A 17,778-nucleotide genomic window follows, 5' to 3' on the forward strand; every position below is an offset into this window, starting at 1 on the left:
CATGTAAACCTAAGATGAACAGAACAAGTTTAAACTCAATACAACATAATTCTTCCACTCCCAAGGGAAGGGTGTGACGCAGAGTTTAAAAGCTTGCTGGCAAACTTGATTCAGATAAAAGTTTAAATAAAGAGGGTTGTTCTTTCTGAATCCAGACCACCTTGACAATAGCAGGCTGGAGGGTTCACCTTCAATCATGTTTGTCCAGTTCTACCCTAGCGGCTTTCTACTTCTTACTTCTGTTCCCTGCTAGACAGAGTTGAGCATAAAACCCATTTCTGTTTTATACAAATATGGGTTTCTGAAGCAGATTTTACAACTGAAATACAAAAGCAATGGCAAGCTGATGTGTCAGGGTTTCACTGCACATCTGAACTTGCAAATAATCACTGTGGTTTTGTTTCTTGTGCATCCCTTTGTTTTGATGCCAAGCCCCAGAACAAGGTTTACACTTAATTGTGAAGCTGTTACCTTGTTGCCCTGTATCCTCAAAGACAGAAAGACTCCATATACTGTCAGTCACTGTGTGTGTGTGGGCTACCTGTTGGTTGACATATCAAGCCTAAATTTCCCCATTGGTTACTGTCCAAAAGTAAATGCACAACAGGAGGCATGATTGCTCTTGCACAGATGAAAAAGTGTTGGCTCCGTGTTCTCTGCAGCTCCTCAGGCTCCCCCTTGTTCCCGTTACAGCACTCAGAGGAGCAATGTCGGCACACTAAACCCACGCAATCCTTTACATTCATTGAACCACAACCATAGGGGAAGGTGAGGGCTGGTTCCTTCACATCAGTAAAGGTCAGAGGGGAGGCTTCATGTGCTATCTCCTGAAGTGCACAACTGGGGAACATTACTGCTACATATACAAAAAAAAACTGAAATTGTGTCAAAAGCAGCAAATGCATAAAAGGCAAGATGGAATTGAAGTTCAAGTATTTTTCTTTAACCTGGTAAATACTGATATTCAGTACTAATTATTGATGATTTGATTCAACGCTCTTGCTTCAATCAATAAATAAACATAACATGGTCTCTTGCTGCCACCTAGTGGACATGAGGTGCACACATCAGAAGCAGGATCGTTCTAAACATATTCAACACAATTAAAACTAGAAGCAGAACGGTTAGTCCATAATATTGTTTTACTAAAAAATGTGTACATACAATAGCAATTCCAACCCATGAAAATGAAAATGTAAAAATTGCTGTTTTAAAAGAAAATGTAACTGTGGCCAATGAGACAGTAAATGTTTAAAAAAAAAATAACTAACTGGACATATTTCACAATTATACATAGAGGCCACACATAAAACATGGGCAAAAATACTCAAATCAACAGCATGAATAAACACCTTTTATACAACATCCATTGTTGAGGACATCACACTTTTCCCCCCCCTTGTGATTTATTTACACATTTTTTCGCTTCAGTGTAGAAAACGGTGGTTCTGTAGGGTAATTATGTCCAAGGCAGAGAAACAGTCACAACAGTAAAAGGATTTCTCATGCTAAGGTGGGCAAGCATGTCATATTAACAATTCACATATCAAAATGAGAATGTGCTCAGATGAGATCACTCAAGTTCCTTGAACCGTGCAAACATGGCCTTGCGTACTGCTTGTTTGTAGGTGGCATGGTCCCAAACAACAGGCTCCTTCTTTTTCCTCTGCTAGAGAGAAACATGCAATGAAAAGTTCAATAAACTAACAAGAAACAGCACATTTTGCAATGAAATAAAGCTTCACACCTACCGGGACAGGTTCAGCTCCTAAACCAGGTCTATCGCTGACTGTATTCATTTCCCTAAGCATAAAGAACAGTTAAGGCAGAAACGTCAGCAATAAAAAAAAAAGAAATAAATCACTTAAATGCTTCGTTTTCCATTTCAACGACAGTCAGTTGAAACACACCTACCTGGAGCTTCCAGCCCAAGTATTATGATGCTGTGGCTGTTTTCTTCTTTTCGGTTCTGGTGACCTTGTCGGTTCTCTGGAATTTAGCTGTCAACGACACATTCCACTTTAAGTAATCAACCGAAAAAATCCGATACTCTCCTCAGCATATTTTCCCCACCGCATTTATTTCCACTTACTTCTTTTTCCTGGTTCTCTAGTGCCTCTAGCTCCTTCTTTGACCTCTTGATCTTAAGGTGGATCTCCATATTTTGCTGTTGAGAGAGAATACATTGAATATTAGGGGAAATGTTTATAGAGTCAATTTCTACTATTCTTCATACAAAAGGTTAATAGAGTAGTACTTTGTGGAGGTCAGAAAGCTGCTGGTGACGGATCAGAGCGTCCTTGTTGGGGAACTGTCTCCTACACAGCAGACAGGCCATCTTTTTCCAGTCTGTCAGCTTATTGTCCTTGTCTTCAGACTGGCCGCACTGACCGCCTTTAGCTGCCTCATCCTTATCTTCTTCCACTTCTTCATCACTTCCAGCTGCATAGTCTGATGCCAGTAGACCCAGGGAGCCCATTGGACGCTGGGCAAGCAAACCAGACAAATGTTAAAAACAAACTATTTCTAAATCTTGTGTTTAAAAAAAGAAATACTGGTCTATCCACTTTTGCATTTTTTTTTTTTTAAATGGCACTCTGAAGGAGGTAAGCAAAGTGAGTCAGGTGTTCGGTACACCACGGGGTATGCAAAATTGGCTGAAAATGAGGATTCTTACCTTTGACTTTTCATCTTTCTTCGGAGGAGCAAAGGGCTTCTTAAAAAGATCATCTGCACCTGATATCTAAGGATGTAAACAAAGAACAGGGCAAAAATAATGGCAAGATATAAATACTTCTTATATACTTAATACTTAAACTCTACATTCCTTGTAAAAAAAATCAATGTACAGAATAGATGTTAGGTGAGGGTCAGTGTATCTTTTGGTCATTCGATTTTACCTGCATGAATGGGTATTCATAACAAAAAATAACTTCTTTCATAATGTCACATTTATTTATTACCCTCTCCCTGCCTCCCTCTGACTCTACCCGACGCAGACAACTTTGCCCGAAGAGAGTCGAACCAGCTGAAGATAGACTTTCAGTTTACGCAGCCAATGTCTGATCGGAGCAAACTTTCTGTTGCTGCCGTTAAGTTTGCTGATCTGGCAGAGAGTCACCGGCGGTTCGGGATGTTCTAATGTTAGCTGCTGCCGCTGCAACTAGCCACTAGCCCGCTGTGACCATAGGTTGTGACCTGGGTCCACGGTGCCGGTTTTCTACGGATTTAATTTTTTATTATATGAAATAGAAAATGAAAATCAAAGTATGTTTGATATTTCTCTCATCCCCTTTTGACAATGAAAAGGAAAAAACACCTTTTGTGATTTTAAAACAAAAATCAAAAACCACTCGTCTATTGTTTTTTAATACCCGTTTTATGAAAGGAAAATGGACTGACCAAAAGATACCCTGACTGGTGAGTCTCTAACCTTCCTCTCAAAGATAGCAAAGCCAGCGTCAGCCGTCTTGGATTGCCTCCTGTCATCGTCCATTCCAGTCTTCAACAGCGGAGATGCGGAACGGACACTTTCCTTTTGACGATTCTGGATCTTTGCCCAGCGCTCCATGTCTTTCATGATCTGAAAACAGCAACAAAATGTCTGAACTATCTCCCCTTTACCAGGGCTCAGTGCTAACTTTTTTACTTGGTTGCCAGCTTGGCAACCAGGCATCAAGCTTTTGGTTGCCATGTTTTAAACTGCCTATATTTGGAGCCATTCATATATTTTGATACATTTTTGGATCAGAACAAAAAAAAGAGGGGAATTGAAAGGATTATTAAAAATGTAATAATAACTTTTAACAATAATTAACTATTTCACCAGTAAATTGCTGTTAAAAGACAAAAAACAATGAAAAAAAATGCTCCAGGTGAGGTTTACCAGTTTTAAGTAAATGCAACCTTTAGTCCCGTCTGTGTTTTTCCGACAGCAGCAGTGACCAGTGCTAGTTTGTGTCTGTTAGCTCATAGCTTTAGCAACAGACTGTTGTACTGTTGGAATCCTCTACAGTGAAATACAGTCACACTACACTGTTTAGCTGTCAGCATTTTAACTGTGTTTAATCCAGTTACTATTGTAGCTAATGGTAGGCTAACATTACCTGATATGTAATGTGTTATTAGGGTTTACTAGAGGGATTACGTTGTTATTCCGTCCGGTAGATACTGGGCACCGGTGCCATATTAGCACCGGATTTTAACATGCAGCGTTAAACGTGAACAGAAAATTGCATCGCCTGTATCTTTTCAAAGCAAAGCGGCGTGTGGAAGCGGTCAACAGCTGAAAAAACAAAAAAATATATATATATATATATATATATATATATATATATATATATATATATATATATATATATATATATATATATATATATATATATATTTTTTTTTTTCAGCTGTTGTGCGACCGCTTTCCACACGTATATATATATATATATATATTTTTCAGCTGTTGTGCGACCGCTTTCCACACGCACGCGTTGGTATAGTAACCAAAGTGCTACCTTGACAGCAGCGAGACTTCTCGGCTTCTCGTTATCCTTCTCTTTGTCCTTCTTAGAGTCATCGTCATCGTCTTTCCTCTCAGGAGCCGCTGAAGAAGTTGGAACAGGCGCCGGAGCAGAGCCGGCGTCAGACATGGAAACTAGTACCGTGGCCGCCGCGGTGTCGGGAGTCACCAATGCTTTCTTCATTTCCAGAGGAGCATCTGCTGCTGGGTTGGAAAGAATGGCCTGGTCTTCAGCAGTCATGGTCATAGGTTGGGTCACTGTAGGGTTCCCTCCTGGAACTGGGATGTAGGCCTTTGATGCAGCATCCCAGTACAAGTACTCTTGGGTTTGAGCGTTGTAAAAATACTGAACACAAAAAAAGGGAAATAACAACTTAATGACCAAAACAAATTAAAGACACATTTATGGTTGCTACAGGCAGATTGGTGCATATGCAGCTTAAACGGCAGTCTGTGTCCTCTTATTAAGAAATCACTAACAAAACAACTACTTAGGTTTTTAAGTACATATATGTCACTCCTCCAGACTGTGAGCCATTTGTAAATCTTTAGACTGCTGGAAGAAAAGATCTTTAGTAGCTTTGTCAAGTGTGAGGTACAGTGTGTGTGTCACCCTGCAAATTAAAATAAGATCTCCAAAATTCATAGAAAGTTATATGTTCAATAAATGTGCATGTTAGAGGATAGTTACTTCTGGTTAGATATGTAGTAGCTGTACAGCATTTAATATTCTCTGGTAGGTTACTGACTGCAGCACATATGTTGCTTTTGGATATACAACATTACAAACACGGTTTTCTCCACTATTCTCACCCTAGAGTTGGGGTCGTAGTACAGTGTCGTCTCAGGATCGTAGTAGAAGCCTGACGTGGAATCGTACAAGTAGTTGGTCATGTCAGGAATCTCAGAGCCTGGAGGAATTGGGACAAATGGATGTGACAATTACATTACATTTATTCATTTGGTAGACGCTTTTGACCAAAGCGATGTACAAATGGAGGAACGCACCAAGCCAGATTAGACCAAGCAGAAGTCTATGAGAAAAAGTTCCTCAATTTCACGTTTCCTGTTTTATGGAAATCTCACTGGAATTCTTATTTTGCTAAAATGTCAGATTTAGGTTTAAGTGCATCACCATTTACCATTTGTAAAATCACAACACAGCTACACCAGTTTACTACAATGTTGAAACAATACAGACAGAAGATGATTAATACTTTTCTGGATTTGAACACTTGATTTGTTTCTTACCATAGATGTAGGGCTGTGATCCGTCTGCGGCGACTGTCTTGGCAGCCGATTCTGTGGGCACATGGGGTCCACCAGCCTGGTACGACAGATCCACAGCTGGAGTCTCACCGTAGCCAATTTCCTACGAGGGGTTAAAGGAGATGTATGGTGTACTGCCCAGCTTGGAGACAAGATGTCCATCTTAAAAAGCTTTGCTTTTCGCTTTGTAACCTACCTGTCCAATGCTGGGGTCTGATGATGGAGCAGCAATAGCGTTGCCAGTTGTCAAATCACCTGGTGACAAACGTGAGACTACAGTTTAATAATAATTATCAATGCCTAGGGACCAAGATAACAGAATGTGCGCCCGAGTCCCACCTTGCATTCCAGTGGAGGCACCAGCGGGTGGCTGCAGTGGTTGAAAGTACAGCGGAGATGGTGGGTACTGCTGCTGAAGTGTCAGGGGCAAATAAAATCACACGTCATCCACTTCTTTCTTTTTTTTATAACTTTGTGAAACACAATTAAGACCACAACTTACCCCCATCAGGCTGGGCTCAGGTGGATGCCCAAGGATGGAGCCGTTTGGTTTATCAAAGTCTCTTCTGAAACTGAAAGAAAATCATCAGGAACAAATGAGATGGGATTTCTCTACTAGACATATGGTAGCTGATAAGAAAATCCTTGCAAAACGGTGACTTACTTTTGGTTCTTCAGAGGTTTCGCGACCTCAGCATAAACTCTGACCCCATCAATATAAAGGGGTCTGGGTTTAGTGAGGAGCTCAACCAGACGTGTCACTTGCTACAAAAGAAGACACAATGTTAAGTGCTGGGAAATTACAGGGAAACACTGGACAAAGACGGCAATTGCAAAGTCGATAGAACATTATTATGTTCTATCTATAATAATAATAATTACAGAGAACTGTGCACATTCATATTTTAGGTACCTCGTGGGAGTCCATGTCAACAAAGCAGAAGCATTTGGCGCCTGGTGGCTTGGCCTTGACTAGGCGAACATTTCTTTCATCCAGATATGCAAAGGGATCCAAGGCTTTCAGGATAGTCTCAACTGTGGTTGTGGGCTTCACATTTTTTATTATCATGGCTGGACAGTGACCAAAGGGAAAAGTATTGTTTACCCAAATGGTTTTGCATTACAGTAATACATAACAAATATGATCATGAATTACTAGGGTTTATGGCTACAAGCTGTAGAGAAGTCCCATGAGTCAACATACTTTTGCTGTCTTTAAAGACTGAGTCAGATTGGTGTGAACTGTGATGAGGAAGGTTGCGGTTGCCCCAAGACTCAGCCTGCTGATCCGTTTCTTGCTGTTTGAGCTGTTGGTCCACCTGCTGCTGCCAGGCTTCGGGAGTCAGGTCAGAGCTACGCTGCCACTGGCTGTGGGACAATGGCTCCGTAGGGCCTTTTGGTTTCGGTCCATTCAGGTTGGTCTTCAACTCCTCTAAAGGCTCATCTGGTCTGGGCAACTGGGGCTTCTGGAGTTGAGATACTTTGTGATCTGATTCCTAATAACAGAGACAGGAAGGAAGGGACACTTTTAGTTTCTTTTAAACTGTGGTACAGTAAACAATATAGTGAAGTGATACTGTACATGAAGGGTCCAACCAAGAACCTGATCTGCTCAGAACATTTCTGTTAAAGTTCATGTTTAAACTAAAGGTTTAAACTAAACTGCAGCACGACTTAAGAAAGGCTGTAATATACCGTTAGTGGGAAGGTTGTAGGAAAACTGAGGTCAGAGTTTATTCCCATCGCTGCCTTTAGTTGTGTTCCCATTCTTCCCATTGTCAATTAATCTCTTGATAATTTTCTTGATTTTTTGATTATTTCTTTGGGTCGATAAAATGTCTGGAAATGGTGGGGAAAAAAAATGTCTTGTTTTGTCCACAACTCAAAGATATTCCGTTTACTGTCAAGTGAAGAAAATAAAAACTAGTCATATTTAAGAAGCTGGAATCACGGTTTGTGGTTATACAAACAACTATTACTCTATCTGGGATAAAATCCAAGGTTTGTAAAACATCTGCAGGACGTATTCTTATTTAAAAAATAAGGGCTAAGAAGAATCAATGACTTAAACCACTATTTCTGTTAAAGAGAGAAACTTGGGGCAACAGAATGATATAATGGTATGGCTATGTTGTCATAATGAAATAATACTGAGGAAATTATGCCAAATTTACCACGAGAGATGTTAAAATAAGGTCATTTTGTTTTTATTGTGCCTTTAATCATTTTCTGTCACTGCACTCACATGAACACTTCTTTTACAGTCGTCTGGCTGAATGTACTTCATGGTTGTTGTTCTAGTGCCAACCTTTAGGGATCCCTGAAAAAAGAACAGAAATGACCAATCAGCATCATACGACATAGGTGACTTATTTTAAATAATACCAATGACACCCAACATGCACTGTGGCAGGTTTAGCCCTCCTTTTCACTGCTGAGGATAAAACGGGCAATCGTGGTGAGCAAAGCCCAGATCGAGGGTCATGCTTCCAACAGGCAGTTTGCACCCACACTATGCTAAATAGTTTAAAAAGGGAACTACAAATTAGGGATGGGCTAAATTATTTTCAGTATCGACTAATCTGCCGATTGACGGAGTGATCATTTGGTCCAGAAAATGTCAAAAAAAGAAGGTAAAAGCTTCTTGTTTTGTCCGACCAAAACCCAAAGATATGCAGCTTACTACCAAAAAATACAAATAAAAACAGCAAATTCACACAACTTAAAAGCAGGAACCAGGGAATGTTTAGCATTTTTGCTTGAAAATAACTAAAACAATCAATTGATTAGCAAAATATGTGCTGATAGTTCACAGCATAGTCCAAAAGAAAACAGAAGTCCGTAGTGCCAAATGAGAACCATGTTCTCAGTAGGTAAAGTGTACAAACAAAACTATGCCATCATAAATACCCCATTTCCAAGACTAGACTGCATTAGTATGAGAAATGAGCAGTTTTAAAAGGGGAGCTCATGGCAAAAATAAATGTACTTTGCAAATTGGTAATATGTACCATGTTAAACATCAAAACTGAATTAACTATTAAAACCATTCATAAAGCCATATCAAACACAAAGCAAAAGCCATCCTTTACCACTTGCTTCTAAGTGGCAATTTGAATCTTTGTCATTAAAATTACTGACCACACTCCTGAGCTATCACAAGCTGCAGAACATTGGCCAAAAGCAACCAAAAAGCAAAGCCAAACAAACTGCACATTTCAGCAACAATTCAAGTGATCCCAACTACCCCAAGCTAATGGGCTACTCCATATTTTTTACAGACATAATCAAAGCACATCAATTCTGGCCAGTGTTGAAGACTTTGTTCATTGTGTCAAGTTGTGACCAAATTGCTCAGAGCAATTCAAAGAAAGTAGAAATCCTGGAGGCCAAAGTTCACAGACGATAATTTCAAGAGAATAGCATCAAGAGGACATGTACGGGAAAGTCACATGACTGAAAATGTCTTAAACTTGTAAAAGAATTTTGCCACAGAAGGACTGCCTCAGACACCTAAAGACAACCAGAGTCTGCAGGCACACCAGCGGCTTTATGAGGCTGTAATGCTCATTGTGAAGAAAACCAAACTGTTTAATAAATGCACTGTTAAATTGATAAACCAAAGTATTACACAAATTGAGATTTGGACTTGATGATGGTGCTGGATGAAAAGTCAGAGGATCACCAAAGTGACACACCAAAGTCCACAAATGTCTGCATCAAAATGCAGGATTATCTACTCAAAAGTTGTTGAGAAATTTCGCTCTGGACCACAAATTCAACCTCATGGTGGTTCGAGGAAAAGCCAGGGGATTGCCAAAGTTTTTAGGATTCATCCAGGGAACCATGAACATCTGCATCACAAGTTGTGCTAATCCATAAAGTAGATGAAGAGATACTTCACTGGATAAGTCAAGGGGATAACCAGTCATCAGACACCATGAATATCTGTACCAAATATAACGAAAACCCATCCAATAGTTGTCGAGACATTTCACTTTAAAAACTAAAATGTCGACCTCATAACAGCACCAGAGGAAGAAATCAGGTGATAGCCATAATCAGTAGGCTTCATCCTTTGGGGACAACAATTATCTGTACAAAATTTCACTGCAATGCATCCAATGAGGAGATATTTCAGTCTGCACCTAAGTGGTGGACCAATCCACTAATAGGATACGTTCCAGTTGAACTGGGAAGTCGGGATTTCCCAGTCGGAAATGTCAACTTTAACTCCCCCCTGAAGTCAAAATTTCCACACAGAAAGTTAAGAGAGACTCACCAACCCCGACATCACAATCGAACATGGTTGTTTCGAGCATCAACAGCAGTAGAAGCTGTATGAATATACTGTTTATAACACGTCTCATTCAATCAGTCGTACACATACTGTCCATCTTCTATCTGTGGACATGTTGCTACAGTGTTTGCACGCACAAAATACTGCATAATGCCTTATCAACTGGTATCGCTAACAATGGCTAAACCGGCTAGAGTCCCACTACCCCGTTTTTCCAACTTGTAACAGAAAAGTAGTCAAATTGGGTGTGACCCAGACTTCAGATGTCAGTGAAATGCAGCAATTGACTGGTGGCAAGGTCATTCATAGAGCCACGCCACTAGCATAAAAAAAAAAAAAAAAAAAAAAAAAAAAAAAAAAAAAAGTTGGTACACCAAAGTTGTGATCACTACAATGCTTTACCTGTCCTAAAATATACAAAACATATTCTTCTTCAAGGTTACTTTTTAATTTTCGAATAAACTAACAAAATGTGTACTATATGTTAACAGTTAAACTCTAACCGCTGGGTTTTTACTAATACGGTCACATTCAGACTGACTTTCGCCCTGTGTGAAAAAAAAACGCAGTCTTCTCAGTCATTTGAATGAGGCCGGTCCAGCAACATAGCAGGGGAGCGAACGCAGCAGCCTCCAACAAAAAAACAACAACAATGCAGGGTTGTCTGGAAAAAAGTTGAACCTGGCTCAACCTCTGTCAGACCACAATGCAACATCCTTCTGCTGTTTACATTGCGAAGATAACATACTTGCCCTGCCCCCCTCTGGACATCCGCTGAGGCATTGGTAACAAAAGTGTTCAAATCTGCAGTTGCATCTTTGTCAACAAAAACTTTGTTAGAAGGTTGCGAAAAGCAAAGGGAGACCAAAATTTTCTAAGACACACAGACTTTAAAGTGCTGCAAGTGGTAACAATTTCCTTTGATTCTCTTCATTACAAAGGCTAAATCCCAACACAAGACATGGTGGCTTCGTACGGTACCTTCATTGTCATCATTAAGACTTCCTAAAATTATAAAAACTTCTTAACTGTTACAATCCCACGGAAGAACACATTTTCCCCCCCAAAGATCTGTAAATTCTGGTTATATCCATTCCAAGGTTAGGCAGTTTGAGGTTGAAATTTGAAAATGTAGGACTAGTAGGGCAAGCAAACAATTGTATGTCTGTGCACATACACAGCTGAAAATGATAACATGTATTTTCTAAATATTTTTAAATGCTAAACAAGTAAGCTGAAGTACTACCATGGCTTTGGGGAAAGTACTTATAATTGCAATTATGTAAAACTAGGACCAACTGTTGAGATTTAAAATATTAGCATCTAAAAATGTCAACAACTGACATCTTCATCTACTTAACCAAAGTAAGCTCACAATAAAGTAAAAGCAACCCCTTCCCAGGTTCTCTCCCTCCCCCATCTACTAAATGCCCTCTCAACCCCTCATAATCCTGATGGGAGAGACGGCCTTCGTAGAGTGACGAGGATGGGCCACCTTGTTGGACTCCATGAAGCGGACGGCATCCTCGAGGTTTAAAAACTCCACATAGGCCGTATCGTAGCTGTAACCTGGGGACAGCATTTGAAATACAGATGGGTTTTTGTTAGTCAATGCCAGTAATGACAGTCACCCACTAAAACATAAAAGACAGCAGTTCGTGAATACATCGAGATCAGTGTGAGCGAATTTTTACACCTTTACTGACACACATACCTTTTCCGGAAAACACATTTTGTTTATGTTTTTAACTATTCAGTCTTCTGATGACTGATGTCACATCAGACATTGTCTGTTAAGGCTTGGCTTTATCAAAGCCTTTCCTGGCAGATATTCCAAACCAGTGGCAGTGAACGACTGCGTAGTGTGCACCATGGACATAGGTTTTTTTTTCAGAACTTAGAGTCACAGTGACACATTCAGTGAGTCACTTGTCACAGAGCTTTTGTGACTGACACTCTCCAAAGCTCCTTATATTGAATCCCTGATAAGTCCTCTAACTGTGACAATGACCCAACATCCTCAGGAATGAAAAAGGATGGCATAACAGACCCCCCCCCTCCCACTTTCCGTCTTTACTGAGCAAGTTCACAGAGACAACAACAACAAAAGCAACCAACAACATAAAAAATTGAAATAAAAAGAATGCGGAGTTTCGAAAGTCGTGAAAGCGAAATTAGAGGGACATGTTAGCGATCGAGTGCCCCAAACAGCTCCACAAAGAAACGTAATTCTTACCTGGCACAACGTTATTGATTTTCATCCCCTGCATTGGCACACCGTCACGGACTGCAAAGGCACCAAGAATCTGCAAAAGAAAGTGTCAAAACAAGTGAGTTATGCCATGACTTTCCATGCAGACCAATACAACCACATTCTGGTAACCGTAATAATAATTAACACATACATTTGCTTTTCTGTTTGAGTATTACCTGCTCCATTGTGGCAGTCTTTGGAATACCAATTATGGATATTGTATTGGAAACTTTGTCCTCCACTGATGCATTCCTGTAATCTTGATCCTTTCACAGACATTTTGATTAAAATGTGGGTTATGAAACACCAAAATATTTTAATAAATGAAAATATAATTATATAAGCAAATACTAGCAACAAAAATAAAAATGCACTTACCTGAGAACCAGACTCACTAAATTTGGAAGGTGGGATTGGTTTAGACTCTTTGATGAGTTTCTCTGGTGCTTGAAGCGCCTCATGCTTGTATTCAAAAGCCCTCCCGGACCCTGTTCTGTAATCGATGTCCCTGTAGTCTTGGTCTCTTGCCTGTACAGTGCTGCTGCTTTGGAAATCACATTCTACCCCCATCTTACCCCTGACAGGTCCTTGATTGTGTGGGATATCTTTCAGCCCTTTAAAACAATCATTTGGCTCCTGAATCATAGGAGAGGGCTGATTCTTCTCTTGATGGTACGGAGGCCTTTCGTCACGATTTGATTTATGCTTTGGGTTCCTTTCACCAAGCCAATGTTTACTCTCATTGTCTCTCCCAAGAGGGCCAGCAAGGGGACTTATTTCCTGGCGTGGAACGTCTTGTGGAGCTTTGCTGGTAATTGTTGGTAGATTCAAAGCAGAAAAGTGGTCACCACGTGGAAAAACATCTTTTGCTTGAAATTCAACAGATGTCCTATCCCTTTCCTGAAATGGCGGTGGATCTCGAACATTCACATCTCTGCCAAAACCTGGAGGAAAGCTAGGTTCGGGTACACCCCCCATACCTTTACCCACTTCTACGAAAGGTCTCTTGTCCTTTCGACGGTTCTTCCATTCCTCTGCGAGAGTCATCTCTTCACCACTTCGATAATCCATAAGGGGACTGCCACTTGAATCTGGATATTCTCTTTCTCTGGGTGCATCTTTTGCACCCATAAACTCTGATATTTGAGGGCCAGCAACATCTGAAGGCATGTCTGATCTTGCCCTGTCCACTGGAGGGACATCACTGTTTCCAAATCTTAATGGAGATCGATCCCTACCTCTGAATTCAGTTGATGGACCGAGACGATTTCTGAAATCCATATCAGAATCAAATCCACCTCTGGAATTGAAAGGCGGACCTCCTCTTCGGTCAGTATCCATCACTCTCCTTTCATGTGGCGGTAAGTCCATATCATAGCCATCAGTATCACCAATGCGCACTGGGGGCCTGTCACACATGTCCCTAAATCCATCATTTCGCCCCATGGGAAACCCTCTTCTTCCATCAATATTGGGATTGTTGAATGGTGGCACATCATAATGAAATGACTCTCTGTCTCTCATGTCCATAAATCTGTTGTTTGGTTCCCGTGGTGGCATACCCCTCCCTCCCATGTCTACCGAGTTCCTGCCTTGTACCGGGAAAGCAGAAGAATTCATCAGTTTGTCTCTGATGGCAATTTCATAGTGCCTTCTAAGACTAAAGTCTGTCTCTTCTCCAGGTCGGCACAAATCTCTGTTTGGCTCTCTACCACGCATATCACATGGGTCCAAATCACGCCCCCTCATCGGTGGCCCATCCATCCTTCTCATGTCCATGGGTGGCAGATCTAGAGGTCTTGGGCCCATTTGACCCATGTTCATTCCATCTCTACCTCTATAATCAGGCATGGGACGATCTCTGCCACCAAACATGTCTCCACGATGATCACCACTGGAATATATACACATCAACATATTAGGGTGATGATTTGTTTGAAATTTGTATTGTTAGGGGGATAACCCATTGAGATTGAAGAATCTCGTTTGAGGGGGGTCCCCTCAAACGCAGAATGCAGAATGCAGAATTGAGAGAAAACTGTATATGCTAAATGTGAACAAATACAGCTACTAAAAAAGTTTAACAGTTATCACAATAGGAATTCCATAAAATATACAATATCACCATATATGGTATGTACATACATACAGGTCTACTATGATACCAGATAATAACCAATTATTTTTTATTTTATTTATTACCCAACCCTAGCAAACAGCATTGTAGGTAAACCCAAAAGTGCAGTTACTAGAACAAATCATTTTCTTTACTATAACTAGTTAGAATTGTTTAAAATCAATTGAATGATGCTTGTTTACCGAAAGGGTCTTCCTCCCCGTGGTCCTTGCCCTGGCCCTGGTCCTGGTCCATCCCACATGTTTGTAAGTCAGTATCTTATCTGGAAGAAAAGGTTTTCATCATTTTATGAAGAAAGGAGGATGCACCACTTTTGACTTGGCAGTGGCAGGTATACTCATCATAATACAAGTGATAAGAAATAGACTAACTGCACAACCGGAAATTAGAGTGGTTAGAAATCTTTGAGCGCATAGCCACATAGTCCATTTTTATTTACAGTGGGGGAAATAAGTATTTGACCCCTTGCTGATTTTGCAGGTTTGCCCACTTACAAAGAATGCAAAAATCTACAATTGTAATCATATGTACATTCTAACAGTGAAAGACAGAATCCCAAAGAAAATTCCAGAAAATCACATCATATGAATTTATTAAAATTGATAACCATCTGATGAGGAAAAACAAGTATTTGACCCCCTGGACAAACAGCATGTTAATATTTTGTAGAAAAGCCATTATTGGCCAGCACAGATGTCAAACGGTTTTTATAGTTGGTGACAAGGTTTGTGCACATTTCGGCAGGGATGTTGGCCCACTCCTCCTTGCAGACAGCCTCCAAATCATTCAGGTTCCGAGGTTGTCGCCTGGCAACTCGAATTTTAAGCTCCCTCCAAAGATTTTCAATCGGATTCAGGTCTGGAGACTGGCTAGGCCACTCCAGAACCTTGATGTGCTTCTTCTTCAGCCACGCTTTTGTTGCTTTGGCGGTGTGCTTAGGGTCGTTGTCGTGCTGAAACACCCATCCTCGACCCATCATCAGCTCTCTCACTGAGGGAAGGAGATGTCGGTCCAGAATTCCACGATACATGGCCCCGTCCATCCTCCCCTCAATACAATGGAGTTGTCCCGTCCCCTTGGCTGAAAAGCACCCCCAAAGCATGATGTTGCCACCACCATGCTTGACGGTGGGGATGGTGTTCTTTGGGTTGTACTCGGTGTTCTTTGCCCTCCAAACACGACAAGTTGAGTTGAGGCCAAAAAGTTCTATTTTGGTCTCATCTGACCACATCACCTTCTTCCAGGCCTCTTCTGAGTCGTCCAGGTGGTGAATGGCGAACTTCATGCGGGCCTGTACATGTTTCTTCTTGAGCAGGGGGACCTTGCGTGCGCTGCAGGATTTCAATCCATGACGGTGTAGTGTGTTACCAACCGTTTCTTTTGTAACTGTGGTCCCAGCTGCCTTCAGTTGATTCATCAGTTCCCCCCTTGTGGTTTTGGGATGATTCCTCACCGTTCACATGATCAGGGACACCCCACGTGGCAAGATCTTGTGTGGAGGCCCAGACCGAGGGAGGTTGGCGGTGGTGTGGTGCTTCTTCCATTTCCTGATAACTGCACCGACAGTTGATCTTTTCTCTCCAAGTTGCTTTCCGATTCTCTTGTAGCCCATCCCAGCCTTGTGCAGATCAACAATCTTGTCCCTGATGTCCGTAGAAAGCTCTTTGGTCTTGCCCATGTTGGTGATGTTGGATGCTGGTTGTTTGGGTGTTGACAGGTGTCTTTTTATACAGGTAACGAGGTGAGGCAGGTGTATTTGATGTAGATAATTGGTTCGGATTGGGGCTGTGTCTTAAAGAAAGACTAACTGGCTTGTAGGAGCCAGAATACTTGCTGTTTGTCCAGGGGGTCAAATACTTGTTTTTCCTCATCAGATGGTTATCAATTTTAATAAATTCATATGATGTGATTTTCTGGAATTTTCTTTGGGATTCTGTCTTTCACTGTTAGAATGTACATATGATTAAAATTGTAGATTTTTGCATTCTTTGTAAGTGGGCAAACCTGCAAAATCAGCAAGGGGTCAAATACTTATTTCCCCCACTGTATATAACGTTAGCCAAATATCACAAGTCACCAAATCCGTGCTTTACAATCCCTAACGTTAAAGCATACGATACCTCTAACATTATGGATTATGGGTTATGGGTTATGGAACCCCCCCCCAAAAAAAAAAGCCTTTGACGGAGGAAAATGGAAGAAACATCAGGAAGAGCAACAGAGAAGGATCTCTCTGCCAGGCCGGGCAGACATGCAATAACGTTAACGTTAGCTAGATGTGTGTACAGAATAGACCAAAGTAAAATCCCAGAATGGACAATCAGGGTGACAAATTATAAACATATTAAGAAGTGATCGTTTCTCTGTTGGCTTGTGTGTTTTTATGCTACATTGACGATACTTAAAAGATGGCTGCATACGCTGTCAAAGCTGAGGCTAGTAACGACACTGGGTGGTGATTGCTAATGTTGGCCCACAGAAGAGTGGCCTGCTACTTATGGCTAACGTTATCACTAACGTTAGGCCTTTCAAATCTACGCCATAACATAAACGGATGGCAATTAGGGATGAAATTACTGTACAGCAATAAACAAATTAATTTGATTAATTTGAATTTATTAATTTTAGCGTAATTAAATTAGCCAGCAAAAGAACATTAACGTTATAACGAACGCTGCACCATCGCAAGACCATTTACAGGGTGACGCTATCGGAGCTAACGTGGCTAACATTATCGTTTAGACGCCTGATTCTCTGCGTTAGCTTGCAGCTGAGCAGCATCCTCTGAAAGACTGACTTTATATTTCACTATTATCGCGTAGATATTGTTTCTTTACCCACCTTGCTTGTTCTTCAAGCTTAGTGTCGATAATGCAAAGCGTTGTCGTCGATGGTTTCAACGAACTGGTTGACAAACGCAGACGACGAAGTCCTTCTTTTTCTTCTTCTTCTGTTGCTGGGCCTGGCTGCAGCGGAGACGAAGCTCTTCTTCTTCGTTATATTCCCGGCATACAAACCAGACGCTGTAGGGCGCTACCTTCCAGCGGTTATTACATGCAACTACTGCAATGTTTTTATTTTTTTTTATTTTTTATTTTTATACAGTATATATGAGTATATCCCAGGACAGGAGCCATAGCGATACTACCATATGGCATATATTTCGGGTTTGACTAAACAAATCTCAGTGGCAAAATCAGTAAACGGCCTTGACTTGACATTCATCAAAATACTGTCTACCATTGTTTTTTTAAATGGAGTCCAAATTTATTTTGCTATCTAATTTATCACTGCTTCATTTGTTT

At 40.9% G+C, this 17,778-nt stretch overlaps 1 protein-coding gene across 4 annotated transcripts; it reads right to left on the reverse strand.

Moving 5' to 3' along the window:
- Positions 1-1,123: 1,123 nt before the first annotated feature.
- rbm6 (RNA binding motif protein 6) lies at positions 1,124-17,444 on the reverse strand. 4 transcript variants are annotated; one of them, XM_028575845.1, is made up of 23 exons: positions 17,315-17,444; positions 14,656-14,735; positions 12,715-14,230; positions 12,513-12,602; positions 12,319-12,388; positions 11,578-11,651; positions 8,028-8,102; positions 6,987-7,278; positions 6,696-6,853; positions 6,447-6,547; positions 6,285-6,354; positions 6,122-6,191; positions 5,979-6,037; positions 5,765-5,885; positions 5,327-5,424; positions 4,509-4,859; positions 3,434-3,583; positions 2,678-2,743; positions 2,258-2,485; positions 2,093-2,167; positions 1,915-2,000; positions 1,752-1,803; positions 1,124-1,669 (listed from the first exon to the last, which is right to left on the reverse strand). In XM_028575845.1, exons 2-23 carry the CDS (start codon positions 14,712-14,714, stop codon positions 1,574-1,576), a joined length of 3,957 nt encoding a protein of 1,318 aa, XP_028431646.1. In that variant the 5' UTR covers positions 14,715-14,735; positions 17,315-17,444; the 3' UTR covers positions 1,124-1,573. The 4 variants fall into 4 exon arrangements, with proteins under 4 accessions (XP_028431646.1, XP_028431647.1, XP_028431645.1 ...); XM_028575846.1 differs by having other exon boundaries at positions 1,124-1,666; positions 6,122-6,194; XM_028575844.1 differs by having other exon boundaries at positions 6,122-6,194.
- Positions 17,445-17,778: the final 334 nt, after the last annotated feature.

The sequence above is a fragment of the Perca flavescens genome, chromosome 4 (assembly GCF_004354835.1).
Source record: "Perca flavescens isolate YP-PL-M2 chromosome 4, PFLA_1.0, whole genome shotgun sequence".
NCBI classification, from domain to species: Eukaryota; Metazoa; Chordata; class Actinopteri; order Perciformes; family Percidae; genus Perca; species Perca flavescens.

Excerpts from the sequence above, each read along its gene's own strand:
- rbm6 (XM_028575844.1), bottom strand. The coding sequence starts at position 14,714 with ATGTGGGATGGACCAGGACCAGGGCCAGGGCAAGGACCACGGGGAGGA. Across the intron at positions 4,860-5,326 it reads ACTACGACCCCAACTCTAGG|TATTTTTACAACGCTCAAAC; the intron begins GTGAGAATAGTG and ends TTTTGTGTTCAG. Across the intron at positions 1,804-1,914 it reads ACTTGGGCTGGAAGCTCCAG|GGAAATGAATACAGTCAGCG; the intron begins GTAGGTGTGTTT and ends CTTTATGCTTAG.